Source organism: Coenobita brevimanus, chromosome 50 (assembly GCF_032717465.1).
Source record: "Coenobita brevimanus isolate Jiangsu-jjx chromosome 50, ASM3271746v2, whole genome shotgun sequence".
In the NCBI taxonomy this organism is placed as follows: Eukaryota; Metazoa; Arthropoda; class Malacostraca; order Decapoda; family Coenobitidae; genus Coenobita; species Coenobita brevimanus.
Genome location: NC_137003.1, coordinates 12819827 through 12840505, shown reverse-complemented (window position 1 = coordinate 12840505; position 20679 = coordinate 12819827). Strand labels below are relative to the sequence as shown.

General features: G+C 44.6%; 1 protein-coding gene and 1 non-coding gene across 2 annotated transcripts in view; one reads left to right on the top strand and one right to left on the bottom strand.

Moving 5' to 3' along the window:
- Positions 1 to 612: 612 nt before the first annotated feature.
- LOC145399905 (5S ribosomal RNA) lies at positions 613 to 731 on the bottom strand. The gene has a single exon (XR_013897352.1). It is a non-coding gene; the product is annotated as a 5S ribosomal RNA (ribosomal RNA).
- A 12701-nt stretch (positions 732 to 13432) lies between these two features.
- Positions 13433 to 20679, top strand: part of LOC145399864 (alpha-1-inhibitor 3-like) — a 40954-nt gene continuing 33707 nt past the window's right edge. Inside the window, exons 1-5 of the mRNA XM_080272445.1 lie at positions 13433 to 13553; positions 14389 to 14627; positions 16811 to 16927; positions 20076 to 20233; positions 20373 to 20469. Coding sequence (XP_080128571.1) covers positions 13433 to 13553; positions 14389 to 14627; positions 16811 to 16927; positions 20076 to 20233; positions 20373 to 20469 — 732 coding nt within the window. The remainder of the gene's footprint in view (positions 13554 to 14388; positions 14628 to 16810; positions 16928 to 20075; positions 20234 to 20372; positions 20470 to 20679) is intronic.

Here is a 20679-nt window from a genome sequence, read left to right as displayed (position 1 = left end):
AGATACAAACTATTATGAACAATGCTAACAATAAGAACCTTACATGAATTACAAAAACCCTACTAGGCCTAAGAATCAACCTTATGCTACACAGTACAAGAAAAAATGCAACAACAGTTATACTCAAATTACACACAGCTGCTAGATGGTTGGAGACTTCCTGAGCACTCATAATAATAATAACTGTACAGGGGAGGACAGAGATGTGAGCAAAATGGGGAGTAGATCTAAGTGGCAATAATGCAGAGACTGAGCTCATTATATAGGGGCCAGCAGAGCTTGATACAACTTGTAAGAAGGACACGCAAATGAAGCCATAGGGGACAAAGAGCTGACAATCCTACTCTGAACAACAGAAAGGACGACTTACTCTACTATAACGGTAGAAGGGGGGAACTGAGGCAGAACACGCTCGTGATCAAACATGCAGCATACTGTGCGTTAAAATTACACAAAGGATGATGAAATCATAGGCTATGTAACAATATATATATATATATATATTCATTGCCAGACGCCATGTATCCCAAACGGGGTGGCCAACGGCTTAGAGTTAATTGTTTTACAGGGAGGGGCACTAATCCTCCACCAATCCTACTTGACACGTCGGGATGCCAACAGCATCTGGTGTTCCCAGGCGGTCACCCATCCAAGTACTAACCAGAACCAACGTTGCTTAACTTCGCTGATCGGACGGGAAGCGGTGTACTCAACGTGGTATGGCCGTTGGCATAAAACCAGCGCTTGCAACTGCGTGAGTACAGCAGCTTACCATATTCCCTCATTCTCTCCCCTCTCTTTTATCTTTCATTTATCTCTTACTGTCTCTAAGCCTCCCTTCCTCCCCATCCTTTTCCCATCTCATCTTCCTTCCCTACCTCCCTTCCCTTCATCCTCCTTTTTACTCCCTACCTTCTTTCCTTCCCTCACTCCTTATCATACTTCTTCACTTATTTTCTTCCTTTTCTATGATCTGTCTAGCCTGCATAAAGCCAGAAATATCTGCATTTCCTCCCTCTCATTTTCCTTTCCCTAGTAACTCCTTCCTTCCCTTCCTACATCCTACCTTCCCTGGTTAAATTTCCTTCTGTCTGTCTGCTTCCATATCTTTCCTTCATTGGTTCGTTCCCTCCCACCTTATCTCTTCCTGCCTCACATTCTCTTCTCCTTGCACCTTTCCATCATTTCCAGCTTGTTTTTTTTTTCTTATCTCTTCCTTTTTTCTCCCTCCACTGATGTTCTATACCCCCCCCTCCTTTTCTTTAACCCTTCCTCCTTTCCTTATTATTTACCTTCGTTCCTTCCTCCCTACCATTTCTTTCTTTCAAATCTTTCTTCCTGACCTCCAATTCCTTTAACTTCTTCCTCCTCTTCCATTGTCCTCGTCTTCTCGCTTCCCTCTTACTTCCTCTCCCTTACTCCCTATATTTCTGAAGTTTCTCCCTCCTTGAATTCCTAATGGCTTTCTCACGTCCCCTCTTTCTCTCTAACTCTCCTCCTATCCTTCTTTCTCTAAGCTTTTTATTCCTCCTTCCCTTCTTTCCTTCATTCACTTTCCTCTTTTTTTTAATTCTTTTCTTCCTTCTCTCCCTTTCATCCTTCTTTCCCTCCCTCCCATCTTCTCTGTTTCTCTCCGTCCTGTCCTCTTTGTTTCCCTCCCTCCTATGCTCTTTGTTTCTCTCCCCATCCCTCTTTCTTCCATCCCTTCCATCATCTTTATTTCTCTCCCTCCCTCCCTCTTTGCTTTTTCCTTCTCATGCTCATTGCTTTTCTCTCTCTCATCCTCCATGCTTTCCTCACTCCCATCCCCCTTGCTTCTCTTCCTCCCATCCCCCTTGTTTTCCTTCCTCCCAACCCCCTTGCTTCTCTCCCTCCCATCCTCCGTGGCTTCTTCCTTCCTTGAGTCCTTCCTTCACGCTCACCCTGCCCAACCCCGCCTTTCTTAAGTTTCACGATTCCCCACTCCCTGCCTTTCTTTCCCTCCCTCTTTCCATCTTTCTCTCCTTCTGCTACATATTCCTCCCTTCCTTTCCTTTCCTTCCAGTTCTCCTCCTTCCTTCCTTCCTTCCCTCTCTCCCTCCTTCCTTCCCTTCCTTTTTTCGTCATCATGATTATATCATTCTCATTCTTCACTCTTTTTTTGCCTACACCTCTCTCTCTCTCTCTCCCTCCTTCATTACCTACTTCCATCCTATAGTTGCCTTCCCATCCTTCCCTTCTTACCACCAGGACTAGCTCTCTCGCTGCTTCCTCTCTCCATCCCTGCCTCTCCCATCCCATTTCCCCTGTCCCCTTTACTCGCTGTATCTCACACTTCCCCCCCCCCCCACTCTCTCTTTCATTCCTTCATGCCAGTCTCCAGTCACATATTGTTATTGTCTACCATCTGCTGTGATATTATGGTTGCATATACAGTATACTGTATATATATATAGTTAGACAGATAGATAGAGAGAGAGAGAGAGAAAGAAAGAGATATAGATAGATATAGATATATATATAGATATATATGTATAGATATATATTTCCAGACGCCTTAATCCCTTATACGGGGTGGCCACAAACAAATCGCCTCCACGTCACCCTATCCCCCATAATTTCACTGCCCTGCTCCCAATTCACACCTCCCTCTCTCATATGCCTCTCCACTCCATCTCTCCATCTCATCCTTGGCCTTCCCCTCCCTCTCTCCCCCTCCACCTCACTCACATACACTCTCCTCGTCAGTCTCTCACTCTCCATTCTCTCCACGTGGCCAAACTACAGTACATCCCCACAGTACGCGAGTTCCGAGTACGCTATCCCCCTTGTACGCGAGTTCCGAGTACGCTATCCCCCTTGTAAGCGAGTTCCGAGTACGCTATCCCCCTTGTACGTGAGGACCTAGTTTTTTATTTTATTTTAGTGTATTTTCTATTAGTACGCGAATTGAACTCATAAGCGAGATGGGGAGTGAAGAGTGGCCCAAATCCATAGTTACCCTGAGTACGTGACATTGCCCCCCAAGAAGCGATAACGGTTACTTACGCTCCGCCCACCTTGTGCAGAGAGTGGACGAGGCAGACACAGAGCAGGAGATAGCAGCAGAAAAGGCAGCAACACCAGTGATGGAGATTGAAGATTTGACCATGATGAAGATCAGCAGGGTATTGTGTGCCCTTGATAAATTCAAAGAAGAATTCAAGGACATCGAATGCTCTCAGTTGTGAATGGAGGAGGTGATGTCTTCGCTGGACAGAACCTTCCGCTACTACACCAACAAGCACAACCAGGAAGTAAAGAGACTGAAGCAAACCCTTATCACCCGTTTCCTTTGGATTGAACAAAGTGAGGAATCACTCCTTTCAACATCAGAAGAGCCATATCCTGAGGAGGATCAAGAGGGTGATGCGATGTCTGAGGTGTCACAAATAGACTTTGGAAGGTTTATGAACGAAGTGAGTGCATTAGGTAGTGAAAGTGTCGAAAGTGCTGGTGACGAAAGTGGTGAGGAAGGTGGTGTGTCAGGTGGTGTGATGGGTGATGCAGGAGATGCACGCTAGGTGCCTCATCCTGCCTTGGATCCTCTTCATACCTCAAACAAGCCTATTATCCTCTTGGGTTAAGGTGAGCAGCCATATTCTTGTTGGTTTGGTTAAGCCATATCCTTGTTGATTTACCTAGTAAAGCCATAATCTTGTTGGTTTACTTTACCTTAGGTAATATGTCTTAGATAGTTTTCCTGTACAGTACAATACTTAGGTCTGAAAGGCGTCTCAAGGGTTGCCCATGAAGGGGGGTGCCGCCCATATGTAATATCTCCCTTAAGTTTATGTATTCATAGTACATGAATTCCTAGTATGCGACATCCTCTGCCACCCATATAGGCACGTACTAGGGGGATGTGCTGTACCTCAGTGTGTTTCTCCTAATGCTTCCTATCACTTTGACATCCACACCACAACTCTCCTTCACATCCTCATTTGTCAGTCTGTCTCTCCATGTGACTCCACAGGCTCTTCTCAAATAACTCATTTCCAGTGCTCTCACTCTTGACTTGTGTCCCTCCAACAAGGTCCAAGCTTCACTTCCATACGTTAGAGTTGGTATTGCAATACTGTCATGTAGTAATTTTTCACCTCCATGCTCACTTCCCTGTCTCTTATCACTTTTTTCAAGGAACCAGCAACCTTTCTTCCTTGCTGTACCCTTTCAAGCACTTCACCCTCCAAACCTCCATCCTTACTCATCACACTACCCAAGTACTTAAAGGTACTCACATTTTCCATTTCCCTCTCATCCAACCTCACTGTACGTCTACTGACTTCATTTCTCTCAAAGACCATAACTTTACTCTTCCCTACATTCACCTTTAGATTCAGTTTCTTACACACTCTCCCAAACTCAGTCACCAAGCCTTGCAACTCCCCTTCGTTTTCACTTAACAACACAGTATCATCTGCTAACAACAGTACAGGGATTTTCCAAACACTGCCCTTTCTCACTAGGGCCACTCCAACATCCACTACCCTACCTTGTATCTCTTTTATAACCCCATCCATGTACAGATTGAACAACAATGGAGACATGACACATCCCTGTTTCAACCCATCCTTCAAATAGAAAAACTCACTCAGTTCACTATCCACACGCACTGCAGCCTTAACACCTTCATACATATTCTTCACAGTATTCAACAACTTCCCATCTACTCATATGTTCTCAGTACTTTCCACAGTCCTTGTCTATCCATCCTGTCATATGCTTTCTTCAAATCCATGAAGGCCTCATACAACTTCTTTCCCTTCTCTAGAAACTTTTCCACTAAAGATCTAAGAACGAATATCTGATCTACACATCCTCTTCCCTTCCTGAAGCCTCCCTGATCTTCTGCGACTAATTCCTCTGTTATATTCCTAACTCTGTGAATAAGTATCCTACCATATACTTTTCCTATTATACTAAGAAGACAAATGCCCCTATGATTACCACGCACTTTTTTTTCCCCATTTCCTTTGCACAAGGGAATTATTATACATGGCTTCCAATCCTCCGTGACTCTACCCTCCTCCCAAGCCAATCTGCACATCTTCCACATCCACTCTACTACCATCTCTGCCCCATGCTTCAGCATTTCATCACACACGCCATCAATTCCTGGGGCTCTCCCCAATTTGACTTTCTTCATTGCTTCCACAACTTCTATCCTCCTGATTTCTTCCTGTCTTCTCACCTCCCTCCTTCTCCCAGTCATTCCCCAGCCACTTATACTCGCATTATTTCCATTCTGTATGTTCAACAATTCCTTAAAGTGTTCTCTCCATCTGCTCACTTTTTCTCCCTTCTCCACTAGTAATCTAACATTTTTATCTCTCACTCCCCTGCTAACGTCACTTCTGCCCTGTCTTACACTCTTCACCTCTTTCCAGAACATTTTCTTACAGTCCCTCCACTTTACACTCAAATTCCTTTCAAATTCCTCATCCACTCTTTCTTACTCTCTCTTACTAATCTTTTCAGCTCTCTCTTTCTTTCTACATATAACTCTCTCTTCCGTCTCTCAACTTCTTCCACACCCGTTTCTCATCCACTTACTACATGCTTTCTTCCTTTGTGCCACAGCCTCTCTCACCTCTTCATTCCACCATACTGTTCCCTGCACCCCCTTTCATTTTCTCTTCACCCCACGCACCACCTCACATGCTGCACATATTTCTTCTGTGAATATCTTGCATACACTTTCCACGTCCCCCATCTGCTCCAATTCATTTTTACCCAATCCCTCCTCCACTTCTTTCTCATATTCTGCCTTTTTCTCATTCTCTTGTAACCTTTCCACTCTCCTTGCATCTACTTCCTCCCGTCCTTCCCTTCTTCTATTTCTCCATTTTACTTGGACCTTGATTCGACCACCAGCAAGTGGTGGTCAGAAAGTCCACTCCTCCAACCTCTTTATGCTCTTGGATCCATTACACATCTTCACATCCCTTCATCCACACACACATAATCAATCATTGCCCTCCATTCATTCAGTTCACCATCCACCCTTCTCATCACTTGCCATGTATACCTGTGGATCATTTTGTGCCTGACGAGGGTATTGGCTATCACCATCCCCCTCCCGGCACAAATGTCCACTAAAGGCTGCCATTCTCATCTACAGTATCTCAGCAGGCACACCCCACTCACTAATTACTCCATCCAGCCCAATCAAAAACACTTTCTCATTCCTTTCAAACTTTTCCATGCACACTTCCTTATTTGTCCAGAACTCTTCTCTCACTGTGCTTGCACGATCTCGTTTTGGCGCATATATGCACACAATCGCCCACATTTGTAGTCCAACTTTCAGCCTTACCGTCACCATCCTTGAGCCAACTGATCCATACCCTTTTATATGCTCCTTCCATCTGTTACCCACAACAATACACACTCCTTCTTTTGCCCTCTCATTCTCACTTACTCCTGCACATATACCCCATCCATACTCCCATTCTCTCACACTCTCACCTCACCATTTAGCTTCAGTTAATCCACATACATCCACTTTCACACCCTCAGTCACCTGGAAAATCTCTCTCTCTTTCATCTCATCATTTGCACCCTTTACATTCCAGGTCGCCATCCATATCATGTCCTTCGTTCATTCCTTAGTCAACTTTCAGTCAGTCCTTGTCTTAGGCTTCTTGTTCGAATTTGAGTTAGTTGTTTTCCGGGAAGGGGCGCTAACCCTCTGCCAACCCACTTGCTGTCACGTAGGGAACACGTGTCAGTTGGTTATAAGGTTACCACCCAGCGTTGTAAATGATTTCCTGGTTTACAGGAAATCATTTGGCTTGCCACTAGATGTACAGCTACCCTAAAAAAACAAGGTACCACTGCACTAAGTGGGTGGATGATGGGCGCCCCCACCTACCACAATACATAGATAGATAGATAGATAGATAGATAGATAGATAAATAGATAGACAGATAGATAGATAGGTGGGTATATAGATAGATATATAGAAATACATACATAAGTGTGTGTGTGTGTGTGTGTGTGTGTGTGTGTTATGAAACCATAGGACAAAAAGCCCAGCAGATTTGATCACTCTAAGAGAAAAAGGAACAAATGAGAACCAATGTCAGGGTCCTTTCAAAATAATTGAACATACTGCATTTAAAAGAGCACAGGCCGTTGGCGGAGGGAAGTGCAAACAGAGGAAGACATTTCCAAAGCTGACATGTTACATGCATAAATAGCTTACATTAGTTACCTTTTGTAAGAGAGAGCTGGACAGAAATAGGGTGTGAAAAGCAATGTCAAACGGGTGTTAAGCGCCCGTCGTGAAGGAGGAGGGATGCAATTAGACTCTTCAGAAGAGCAGGGGCTATTTAAAGGAAGATACTAAAGAGAAGGTACAACACTGTAGTAATGAATGAGACGTTGAAGGAGGTGTGTGAGGGAAAGAAAGTTGATAATATGAAAGCCCTTATCATTACCCTGTTTAGAAAACCTGTATGTGAGGACTCCCCCTCCCTCAAACATGCGAACTACACTCCACATATGGGCGAATAAGACAAACGTATTGAGACAGCCCCCTAGTACTCAAGGAGTTATGAAAGCTGTATCTAACCCCTCAAGGTCTAAATGTCCATCCTAAAATAATGTGAGTGTCTCAAAGTAAATGTGAGCATCTTAAAGTAAATGTGAGCGTCTCAAAGTAAATGTAGGCGTCTCAAAGTAAATGTGAGCTTCTTAAAGTAAATGTGAGCGTCTCATAGTAAATGTGAGTGTCTCTAGGTAAATGTGGGCGTCTCAAAGTAAATGTAAGCATCTAGAGATAGCAAGAATAAGCCACAACATTTCGTCAACGTTTCGAAATAGTTCATTCTCAGTGCCAGACTACAAGTTAACCGTTGAGTGAGTGAATCCTCCATTGGTCTAATTATCACATATTTTTATATTTTATTGTTAATTCCTGCAGACTTTTTTCGAGCAAATCGCTCTCTCTCTCTCTCTCTCTCTCTCTCTCTCTCTCTCTCTCTCTCTCGGTGCACTGCCCTTGAGGTGGTTACCCCGTTAGACCCCTACCCAAAGGTCAACCGTTGGAAATACTAGGAAGAAAATGAGCTTCGACCCTGGGATTGTATTTATAAAAGTTCTTATTAAAAATTCCGTAGGAGGCTTCGTTTCACCTTCTTCATACCGATTTATTTTGCATTTTACACCTGACCATCCTCTTGTATCTTCTTGACTGGGTTTTAATATTGTCATAATTTGCCTCAATAACCAAAATCTCCAATGCCTGCAAGAATCCCCAGTGCCTCCAAAAATCTCCAGTACCAACAAAAATCTCCAAAGCCGCTCACTATCTAATGTCCAGGTAAAAAAGTCTTCCAAAGTGTTTATTATCATTAAATTTCCTTCTATTTTTCGTAATTTGACACTTGCCCTCGCGAAACAGGAGCGTGTGTGTGTGTGTGTGTGTGTGTGTGTGTGTGTGTGTGGGTGTGGGTGTGTTTGTGTGGGTGTGTGTGGGTGTGTGTGGGTGTAATCAAAGTAACTCAGTTTTGATACAATTTTGACCAAACTTGGCGGAAGGGTTGAACAGTGGGTCAAAGGTCAAGGTCACAGGGCAAGGTCAACTTAGATTTATCCGATTTAAACCAAATATTGTGGAAGGGTTAAGCTTCAGGAAAGGATAAAGTAAATACATTTTTAGGGCAATCGATCAGAGGTCAAGGTCACAGGGCAAAGTAAAATATTCGTTCCACAGTCCAGCTGGTGGGCGCGGGTATTGCACTCACTGTTGCTTGTTGGTGTTCTCTTTAATATTCACTCTGGTTTGGCTGTCAAGTGTTTGGCAGCTGGATGAGTGAACACAGCAGAATAGACAAGCAATTTTATACACAGTTTAAGCCTAAGCAAATTCGTAATTAATGCTCGTGAACTCTCAAATATTCTGGGAAGTGCTGGCTCGTATCCAAGGCACCATATTTACAAACGTCCTTCAGCTTAAGTTGTGCATGATGTGGCTTGTTGACACCGTTTTCATTCATTTGTTGCCAGACACTTTCGCAGGGACATTGGAGTGAATAATCTAGAGCTCAATTTGTCTGTAAGGTACAGTCACTCATAAAAGAAAAGACCCCCCCTGCTTTAGAGGCAATATAACTCGGGGTATTCAGTGTTGGTAACAGTGTATTTGACGTCAGCCATATGGGGGGATGAGGAGGGGTGTTTGAGAGGAGGGCGGAGTTAATCTGCACGAAACACTGCTTCAATCTACATTTCGAATCAAACATACATTATATCTGATTTGTTATGTTGTCCTTCACACAAAATTAACTTTATGCTACAAGAACAAAGAACTTTCAGGTGATAACACAATCCCATACCCGAAACATTTATGCATTAATGCCGCACACCTTCATAAATCCCACCCTCTCATTCTCACCCTCACCCACTGTCACCTTACTCTCACCTTCACTCTCTCTCACACTCTCACACTTTCAGCCTCACTCGCACTCTCACCCTAACTGTCACTGTCACTACCACTATCAACGTCACTCTCTCTCTCTCTCTCTCTCTCTCTCTCTCTGGTCCGTTTAGCCGACGAAGCACAGTACTGCCATCACACACATGATCACACATTAATGAGGTGTGTGGCCACCGCAGATGTGCAGTAAAACTGTCAATCATATAAAGATAAACCTGGTTCTTAATAAGTTGATAAGGTATCACTTTAATCTATCCCAGACATTGTTTGAAACCAGATATTGGGAAGGGAGGATTAGAAGGCACGGAGTGGTTCGTGGCAACCATGTCTGTTATCAGATTCTAGGTTGTTGGATTCTGGGTTATCAGATTCAAGGTTTTATTTATAATGGCAGGCTACCTTGGTTATAGAAATACCATTATAATGTATAACCACATAATACTCAGTGTAATCTATAATTGTGTGTGTGTGTGTGTGTGTGTGTGTGTGTGTGTGTGTGTGTGTGTGTGTACTGGGGGGGGGGATTTCCGAGCCGTGGAGGAATGTTGAGGAATATAGGAATGCAGTATACTCTCGACTTAAGTCATCCCTTTTACTGTATTGGTAAAGTCGTTCATTCTTTATAATTAATAGTTCACTGTTCCGTATAGCATACTATATGGTGCAATTTATGGCTCTATAAAACATGTCATAATTTTTATTTCATTATTTCCTCATAGTGTGTTATTACTGGACTTGTGTATAAATAACCAAGTAATACCTACCATATAAAGAGTGCCACACACACACACACACACACACACACACACACACACACAAACACACACACAATTATAGATTACACTGAGTATTATGTGGTTATACATTATAATGGTATATCTATAACCAAGGTAGCCTGCCATTATAAATAAAACCTTGAATCTGATAACCCAGAATCCAACAACCTAGAATCTGATAACAGACATGGTTGCCACGAACCACTCCGTGCCTTCTAATCCTCCCTTCCCAATATCTGGTTTCAAACAATGTCTGGGATAGATTAAAGTGATACCTTATCAACTTATTAAGAACTAGGTTTATCTTTATATGATTGACAGTTTTACTGCACATCTGCAATGGCCACACACCTCATTAATGTGTGATCATGTGTGTGATGGCAGTACTGTGCTTCGTCGGCTAAACGGACCAGAGAGAGAGAGAGAGAGAGAGAGAGAGAGAGAGTGACGTTGATAGTGGTAGTGACAGTGACAGTTAGGGTGAGAGTGCGAGTGAGGCTGAAAGTGTGAGAGTGTGAGAGAGAGTGAAGGTGAGAGTAAGGTGACAGTGGGTGAGGGTGAGAATGAGAGGGTGGGATTTATGAAGGTGTGCGGCATTAATGCATAAATGTTTCGGGTATGGGATTGTGTTATCACCTGAAAGTTCTTTGTTCTTGTAGCATAAAGTTAATTTTGTGTGAAGGACAACATAACAAATCAGATATAATGTATGTTTGACTAGAAATGTGGATTGAAGCAGTGTTTCGTGCAGATTAACTCCGCCCTCCTCTCAAACACCCCTCCTCATCCCCCCATATGGCTGACGTCAAATACACTGTTACCAACACTGAATACCCCGAGTTATATTGCCTCTAACGCAGGGGGGGTCTTTTCTTTTATGAGTGACTGTACAGGTAATGGTGGGGGAGACCCTGTCAGGCGCTTAGCTGAGCTGTGGTGCTCATCAATTGAGCTCTGTCGCGGATTGTTCACTCACTGTCTCAGGGTACTAGGTTACTTCATCATCGATGTTACCACAGTTACCCGTCCTAAGTGTTACCCAAGTTATTCAATTTACTACCAACCCACAAAGACTGGATGGACACTTTACTCGAATGTCGGCAGCTGGCCGCACCAGGATTCGAACCCTGTCGCTACCAGGCAGGCAGTTTCGTATCCATCAACACTAGCCTTTGTTTATTTATGCGTTTTCTTTCACTCTTACAGCTGTTACATACGAGTATCTGACGACCAAACTAAAGTCAGTATAAAAATAAAAAAAGAAGAATGCTGGTCATAATAATTGTGTGTGTGTGTGTGTGTGTGTGTGTGTGTGTGTGTGTGTGTGTGTGTGTGTGTGTACTTCTTTCGCCGTGACATGCACAAGTCACGTCCAAGAAGTTTGTCACTATGGATTAAGCGAGGAAGGTCAAACAGGTTACTCCTCGCCCTCCCTCTTGCGCTACAATGTTTTCCTATTTTACCCCCTGAGGATTTTGGACAGGATATTCCTCCCAACACACACACACACACACACACACACACACACACACACACAACACCAGAATTCAGTGGAGTATGAGACTGAATACTGAAGCTACACAAACACACGTAATATGAGAATTTAATGGAGATATAAGAGAGTAGTAAAGTTTCCTAATACACACACGCACACACCCTGAACATACATCCGAGTCCCTGGAAGACTTTCTTTTTTTTGTGTCCATTTCTAGACATAGGCTTCTCAGCCTGCTTCCAAGACCCTGTAGTCCTCCTGTATACCATATACCTCTACATGTCACCACTGCGGCGCTAACAACCACCGTCCATATTGAATACATGCTAGGGCTGTCTCATATAGAACTGGTTAATTTAGCGACGGTATTTTTACGACACGTCGGCGGGTCTCCTGGTGGATCAGTAAAGTCTGATTTTATGAAATTCAAATCCTTAAACTGTTACCTGTCCCAGCAGGGATTTGAACCTGGGTCTGGTAAGACCGCAGGCCACCTCTCTACCGATTGAGCCCCCGGCTGTAAAGGCCTGTGCCCAGAAAAAAAAAAAAAAAAAAAGCGGAATTCAAGCTTTGTCTCCCTCTCTACTCTAGCAGCTACCGGCTAGCCTGCCACTCGCTCGCCGTCCGCCAGCCAGTGCGGACCAACACCATGGCTCTCCCCACCCTGCTCCTGACCTGCCTAACCCTCACCTTCACCCTCACCTTCACGCAAGGGTTAGTACACCGTTTTTCTCTTCCTCACTACACCTCCTTACTTCCCTAACTACATCCTTTACCTCTCACCACACGCTGAACTCTCACAATACATCTCTTCCTCACTATAGCTTTCTTCCTCCCTCATTACACCGTCTACTCCCTCACTACACCCTCTACTCCCTCACTACACCCTTTACTTCCCTAACTACACCTGGCACCGTGGATGCTTGGGTTCCCTACTGAGGTGTACAGAGTGAGCCATAGGAGCGGAGTGTTAATAGTCAAAACATTGCATAATAATTTATTATTATTATTATTATTGTTATTATTATTATTATTATTATTATTATTATTATTTTGTGGTAGATGGGGGCGCTCACCATCCACTCACTCAGTGAAGTGCTGCTCTTGGGTGTCTGCCCTGTCCTCTCCTCCATCCTTCTTTCCTTCCATCTTCTTCTGTCTTTCCTTCATTCTTTCCTCGTCTTTCTGCCTGCGGGTGACTTTACACTCCCTCTTCTGTCTTTCATTCCTTCATTCTTTCCTCTTCCTTCTGCCTGTGGCTGAATCTACACTGATTGGCAAACCAAATGGTTTCCTGTACACCAGGAAACCATTTACTACGCTGGGTGGTAACCACATAACCAAAATTTGGCGCCTGGTGGTTTAGTGGGTAATTATTGTGCTCCAATCGGATTGAGGCGGTGAAGGTTTATATCCAAGGAGTGATTGGGGTTTATTGCTCATGTAATTCCACTCAGGGATGAGTGAGGTTGGTCACTCTCATCTTAAATGTCAGGACCAACTGCCTAGCCCCGGGCTCCTACGCTCCTCATGGGGCAACGTAGGATTGGATGATGGATGGATGGATGGATTATATTATTATTATTATTATTATTATTATCATTATTATTATTATATTATATTCTATTTCTTCCAGGGGTTACGTCATCACCACACCCCGTCTCTGGCAGCCCGGGGTCCCTTCTATGCTGTGTGTCATGGTGAAGGACGCTTCGGCACCCCCAGGCAGCGTCAATGTCACGCTGTCCCAAACCCTCCGACCCACGCCTGGCAACACGCTCGTCACGCTCGCCAGCACAGCCATCACTCTGCCACCAGGTTGGTTAACCCCTTGGAGAGATGGTCTGCTATCCTAATTGATGCGAGTTCGAATCCCGGCTGGAGCAGGGAATTATTTTAGAATTTGAATTTCGTCAAATCAGACTTTATTGACTTACCCTACAACCCACCGCCATGTCTCAAAACACGCACACACACACACACACACACACACACACACACACACACACACACACACACACACACTAATACATATACACGCACACACACTAATACATATACACGCACACACCACATCACACACACACTCACACTCACACACACACACACACACACACACACACACACACACACACACACACACACACACACACACACACACACACATGCTAATACATATACACATACCAGCCACACCACACTCATACTCACACTCATACTCACACTCATACTCACACTCATACTCACACTCACACTCACACACTCACACTCACACACTCACACTCACACTCACACACTCACACACTCACACACTCACACACTCACACTCACACACTCACACTCGCACTCACACTCACACTCACACTCACACTCACCCACACTCACACACGCACATGGACTCGCACACGCACACGCACGCGCACGCGCACACACATATACATACACAGACAGACCCACACTACACACACACATGCTGAGACACAGACCCGCACCACACCACACACACTCACACTCACTTATACACACACACACACACACACACACACACACACACACACACACACACACACACATAACGAGTGTTGGGGTCAGTGGAGGGGGGCAAAGGTCAACCATAGTGCATGGGTCAACCTAGAATGTGTCCCATTGGCAGGTGAGAGTAGCCAGTGTGGCGAGATAGCAGTGCCGTCTACGGAGGGGAATGAGGCAATGTTAAGAGTGTTGGGGTCAGCTGGTGGTGCGAGGGTCAACCACCTGGCATGGGTCAGTCTGAAGCGATACAGCACCAAGACGTTCGTGCAGACTGACAAGTACCTGTATGAACCGGGCCAGCTGGTGCAGATCCGTGCCCTCACAGTTGCTGGCCCCAAGATGGCTGTCTCTACTGAACAGGTTAGATGCTGGATGGTCTTTGCTACTTCTTCACTTTCTATTCCATCTATTGTTAGACTCCTCAATCCCGTAAAGGGTGGTCAAAAGCAAATCGCCTACGTGCCACCCTGTGCCCCTCCTTTGTTTGAATATATTCATCCCATTTGCTTTGAACTATCCAGTTTGCAATTTATTTCGACCATAAACAATTTTTTTTTCTGCTCCACGTTTGACCATGAGGAGGCCCTGTCATGTACCAGTTTCCTGTCCTCCCTCCAACTCACACAGCCCTCTTTCATATATCTCTCCACTCCATCCCTCCATCTCTTCCTTGGCCTCCCCCTCCTCCTCCTCTCTCTCTTCACCTCATTCACTCTTCTAGTCAGTCTCATTCTCCATCCACTCCACATGCCACAGCATCTCATTGTTTATCTTAACACTTTCAGTCACAACCACATCAACACATCGACGACTCCTTTACTTCCTCATTTGCCTGTCTGTCTCTCTATTTAATCCTGCATGCTCTCATAAATAACTCAGATTTAGGTAATACAGTATGGGGTGAAGAGAGTGTGAAAAATGGATTAGGCGGTGTTTGGGAGTGAGGTGGAGGGACATGTCGAGATGGAGACTGAGGATGGGGTGGAGGGGTATATGAACGAGAATGGTGTGGAACGGAGGGAGGGGCTCCTGATGGCAAGAGACCGGGACAATCTGGAGGAAATTTGTTCATGTCCCCTCCCTCTAGCATTAAGGCATCTGAATATAGATAGATTGATAGATGGCACTCGAACGAATAACACTGTCTTGTGTACATCAGAAAGTCTATTTATCTATGGCCAGACGCCTTAATCCCGTAAGGGGCGGCCAAAAAATCGACTCCGTCGCCCTGTCCCCCGCCATTTCACTGCCCTCCTCCCAGTTTACACCCTCCTCTCTCATATACCTCTCCACTCCATCTCTCCATCCCAGAATGTGCAGGATGTAAGCATGTCCAGTTCGTCATACATATGTACTGGGATGCCATTCCGTCTTGACAGGATGTATATTTTATTGCCATGCTTCTACTGAGTTCTTCTTTGATTTTCTGAATGACCACACTGGATAACAGTGACTTCCACAAAATGAAAACAGGAAACAGTCAGCATAAAAATCAAAATGAGAATTACAGAAGAAAAACAGCCCGCCAAGACAGCAACAGTCGCGTCAGGGAACACACATGCCGTGGGTGGGGTGGGTCATTGCACTGCTTTTTTTTTTTTTTCTTTTTTTTTCGAGTTTGGTTAGTTTCTCCTGGAAAGAATAACCTTTCTTGTCGGCCAGCAGCATTTGGTTCATTTTTTCCTTTTTCTCCCCCTCCCTCATCTCTCTTTTCCTCCTGCTCTGTCTGTCTGTCTGTCTGTCTGTCTGTGTCTGTCTGTGTCTGTCTGTCTGTGTCTGTCTGTGTCTGTGTCTGTCTCTCTCTGTCTCTCTGTCTCTGTCTGTCTCTCTGTCTCTGTCTGTCTGTCTCTCTGTCTCTGTCTGTCTCTCTCTCTCTCTCTCTGTCTCTGTCTCTGTCTGTCTCTCTCTCTCTCTCTCTCTCTGTTTAAGGGATTTCCATTAATTTTAGAACTTTTGAGACTGAGTCAAAAAGAAAAAAAATCAATCAGGGAAGGTAAACATATAAATCAGCTTAGCAACAAGTTATGTATAATTTTATAAGTACATCTTCGTCACAAATACACCGCAGACACATTTTCTTGAGGTTTATAAAAAAAAAAAAAAGTAAGAAAGTCTTGTTTAATTTTGATAATGCTGAATATCAGATGGTTGCTTATTATCTCGGGATGTTAGATAGGAATGTTGATTTGAGTAGCAACAAAGGAGACTCATTCCTCCTTTGCAACTAAAGCTTGCTGGATGTTAGAAAATCACGACATGACATTGTAGTGAGTGCCTTTTTCTGTCGGATGAAAATAAACCGACACTACAGCCGTTTTTATTCTATCTTGGCCTAGATTTTCGTCCTTTTACAGTTTATTTCACGAAGCCCAGTGGCATAAAAAGATAGTAATATGGATCTACCAGTTTCAAAGCACTTCTTCGTGACTGGCATCATAGTCTAGCTTTAATCTCTTGTTACAACTCAGTATTCAAGATGGAGAGATGTCAATTTTAGGTCAAGTTAGAGTGAAAAGCGTACTAACATTTGCTCCACCTCACAGTACCCGGAGGTGTGGGTGACAGCTCCATCAGGCACAAGAATAGCACAGTGGAAGAACGTCAACAACTCGGCAGGGCTCGTCCATCTCGACTTCCAACTTGCTGACGAACCAGAGAAGGTGAGGAAGGGGAGGTGATTCGTTAGACCTTGGGGGAATGGTACGATGGTGTGGGGTGGCTTAGTGATGGCGGTAGCGGGGTTGGGGTGTGTGGGGTGGGGTTGGATGGTAGTGGTGTGGTGGGGTGGGGGTGATGAGGTGGTGTGATGTATAGTGGTGTGGGGGTGATGAGGTGGTGTGGTTGGGGTGGTGGTAAAATATAGTATGGCTTGGAGGTGGGGGTGAGGCGGTGAGGAATGGTGTTGTGTGACGAGGTGTAGTGCTGTGTGATAGGGATGGTGGTGAGGTGGTATGGTGTGGTGGAAGGAGATGTGGCGAGGTGGTGTGTGTGTGTGTGTGTGTGTGTGGTGTGAGGTGATGATTTTTCTTAATCCACACGAAAAAAAAATGATTCTAAGGATACAAATCCACAAACCCGTTCCTTACTGGTGATGAAATGTGGTAGAAGTGGTAATGATGTAGTATGGTATGATGTGTGGTGTGGTGTGGTGTGGTGTGGTGTGGTGTGGTATGTGGTATGGTATGTGGTGTATGTGATGTGGTGTAATATGTGGTGTGGTGTGGTATGTGGTATGTCGTGTGGTATGAGGTGTGGTATGTGATATGTAGTGTGGTGTGGTGTGGTATGTTGTGTGGTATGTGGTGTGGTGCGTGGTGTGATGGTGTGGTGAAGGTTGTGATATGGCGTGGTGAAGGTGTGGTATGTGGCTTGATGAAGATGTGGTATGTGCTGTGGTATGTGGTGTGGTGAAGGTGTGGTATGTGGTGTGGTGAAGGTGTGGTATGTGGCGTGGTAAAGGTGTGATATGTGGCGTGGTAAAGGTGTGGTATGTGGTGTGGTGAAAGTGTGGTATGTGGTGTGGTGAAAGTGCGGCATGTGGTGTGGTGAAGGTGTGGTATGTGGTGTGGTGAAGGTGCGGTATGTGGTGTGGTGAAGGTGCGGTATGTTGTGTGGTGAAGGTGCGGTATGTGGTGTGGTGAAGGTGTGGTATGTGGTGTGGTGAAGGTGCGGTATGTGGTGTGGTGAAGGTGTGGTATGTGGTGTGGTGAAGGTGGTGTGGTATGTGGTGTGGTGGTGTGGTGTGTGGTGTGGTGAAGGTGTGGTATGTGGTGTGGTGAAGGTGTGGTATGTGGTGTGGTGAAGGTGCGGTATGTGGTGTGGTGAAGGTGCGGTATGTGGTGTGGTGAAGGTGCGGTATGTGGTGTGGTGAAAGTGGTGTGGTGTGGTGAAGGTGCGGTATGTGGTGTGGTGAAGGTGTGGTATGTGGTGTGGTGAAAGTGTGGTGAAGGTGGTGTGGTGTGGTGAAGGTGGTGTGGTGTGGTGTGTTGTGGTGAAGGTGGTGTGATGTGTGCTGTGGTGAAGGTGATGTGGTCTGTGCTGTGGTGAAGGTGGTGTGGTGTGGTGTGGAATGTGTTGTGGTGAGGTGATGTGGTGTGGTGTGGTATGTGTTGTGGTGAGGTGGTGTGGTATGTGTTGTGGTGAGGTGGAGTGGTGTGGTATGTGTTGTGGTGAGGTGGTGTGGTATGTATTGTGGTGAGGTGGTGTTGTATGGTGGTGTGGTATAAGTTGTGGTGGTGTGGTGAGGTGGTGTGGTATGTGTTGTGGTGAGGTGTGTTGGTGTGGTATGTGTTGTGGTGAGGTGGTGTGGTATGTACTGTGGTGAGGTGGTGTTGTATGGTGGTGTGGTATAAGTTGTGGTGGTGTGGTGAGGTGGTGTGGTATGTGTTGTGGTGAGGTGTGGTGGTGTGGTATGTGTTGTTGTGAGGTGGTGAGGTGTGGTGGTGTGGTATATGTTGTGGTGAGGTGGTGTGGTGTGGTGCTGTGGTATGTGTTGTGGTGTGGTATGAGTTGTGGTGGTGTGGTATGAGTTGTGGTGAGGTGGTGTGGTGGTGTGGTATGTGTTGTGAGGTGGTGTGGTGTGATGGTGTGGTATGTGTTGCGGTGAGGTGGTGTTGTATGGTGATGTGGTACCGTATGTACTGTGGTGAGGTGGTGTGGTGTGGTGGTGTGGTATGTGCTGTAGTGAGGTGGTGTGGTGTGGTATGTGTTGTGCTGAGATGGTGTGGTGTGGTATGTGTTGTGGTGAAGTTGTGTGGTGTGATAAGTATAGGAATGAGGTGGTGTGGTATGGTGCGGGTGGGGGTATAATAGGCTAATAATCAAAACGTAGACTGCTTCTTTCCATTATAGCTAATTCATGTAAGCCTTTCAATTTTTTCATGATGTATTGTACAGTTTGGGCATAAAGTGTGGACACAGAGGCTAACATGTATATCTTTACTCAATGACATTTTCAATATGGCTTCCATCATTAGCAAAGCACATTTCGACGCGCTTTGCCAAATTGACGTGTACGCCATGCAATAATGCATTATGTCCGTCGATCCGAGCACATTCACTTGTGATGCGTTGCTTCAGATGAGTAATATCGTTGATTTTCACAAAATAAACCTTCTTCAGCATACCCAAAAGAAGAAATCAAAGGAATTAAGATCTGGAGAGCGAGGGGCCCATTCCACATGGCCACGTCTCCCAATCCAGTTAGGGAAATAAATATTTGCCTGTGTCCAGACCTTATGCCCACCCTGTATAGTACTGTGTATAATCAACAAAGTACTTTTCCTAATCACTCAAGTAAAAAAAACAAATCGGCGTACACGTACACAAAGAAACGCCGATCTTCTCAGTTCCGTCCGATAAAGAAAAAAAAAAAAGTTATAATAAAACTGGGGAAATGCAGTGGATACCCTATCTGTACCAGTGTGAGTGTCAAATGGTTCGATTTTTCCGCTATTTATTCGTCAAATTTTGGGAAGATAGTTGGGTCTATCTGTGCTTTTGAGGAATCACAAGTAAGCTCCAAGTGTCACCCATAATTACTTACTCATTTTACTTTAACTTGGCATAAAATTGCCATATCTCTATCTTTAATGCCTTCTAACGTTAAACTAACATTAAAATATGGTATTAGTCTTTAAGAAATGCTATGAAGAGGAGGTATGGCCGTAGTATTGTTTTTTTTTTTTTTCATCCTTTCATGAAATACGAGAAAGCTACAAAAGGACGAAAATCTGGGCCAAGTTAAGGTGAAAGGAGTATAACGTTGAAATGACTATTTTTTTTTTTTTTTTTTTTTTTTTATCTCAGGGTGTTTATGTCCTGCACGTAGATCCTCCTCAAGGTCAAACCCAGAGAGTCAACTTCAAGGTGGAGGAGTTTGTGTTGCCCCGCTTCGAGGTTACTATCAAGGAGCCACCCTTCATCCTGGCCATTGACAAGAACTTCGCCTATACAGTGTGTGCCAAGTAAGATGCTGTGGTGTGTGAGTTAATTCGGCTGGTATACTGAAAGTTGGTATTACTTCAAGTTGATATATTGTTACGTATTCGTCACAAGCACAGGTAGTAATTATAAACACTAAAAATTGTCCATTTCCCCACCTAGATACACGTTCGGCCAGCAGGTGAAGGGGAATCTATCACTGTCTTTCTCAAACCAGAAAAGCGGCGAGTGTCGTGTTGATGTCACCAGAAATTATACTGTAAGAGCCAAAAATTTAATGCTTTATATAGCTGTCTGAACTTTACAACAGATAGCGACTGATATTTCATAGAATCTGATAACAGTCGCGTATTTTACTAATGTTTGCCGCACGTTTCTAAAATAAATGTTGTTTTGACGTCTTTTTATATGTAAAATAAGTCTCCAGGGATGTGGATGGAAGTGGACCTTTGCTATTACTAAGGGCAGT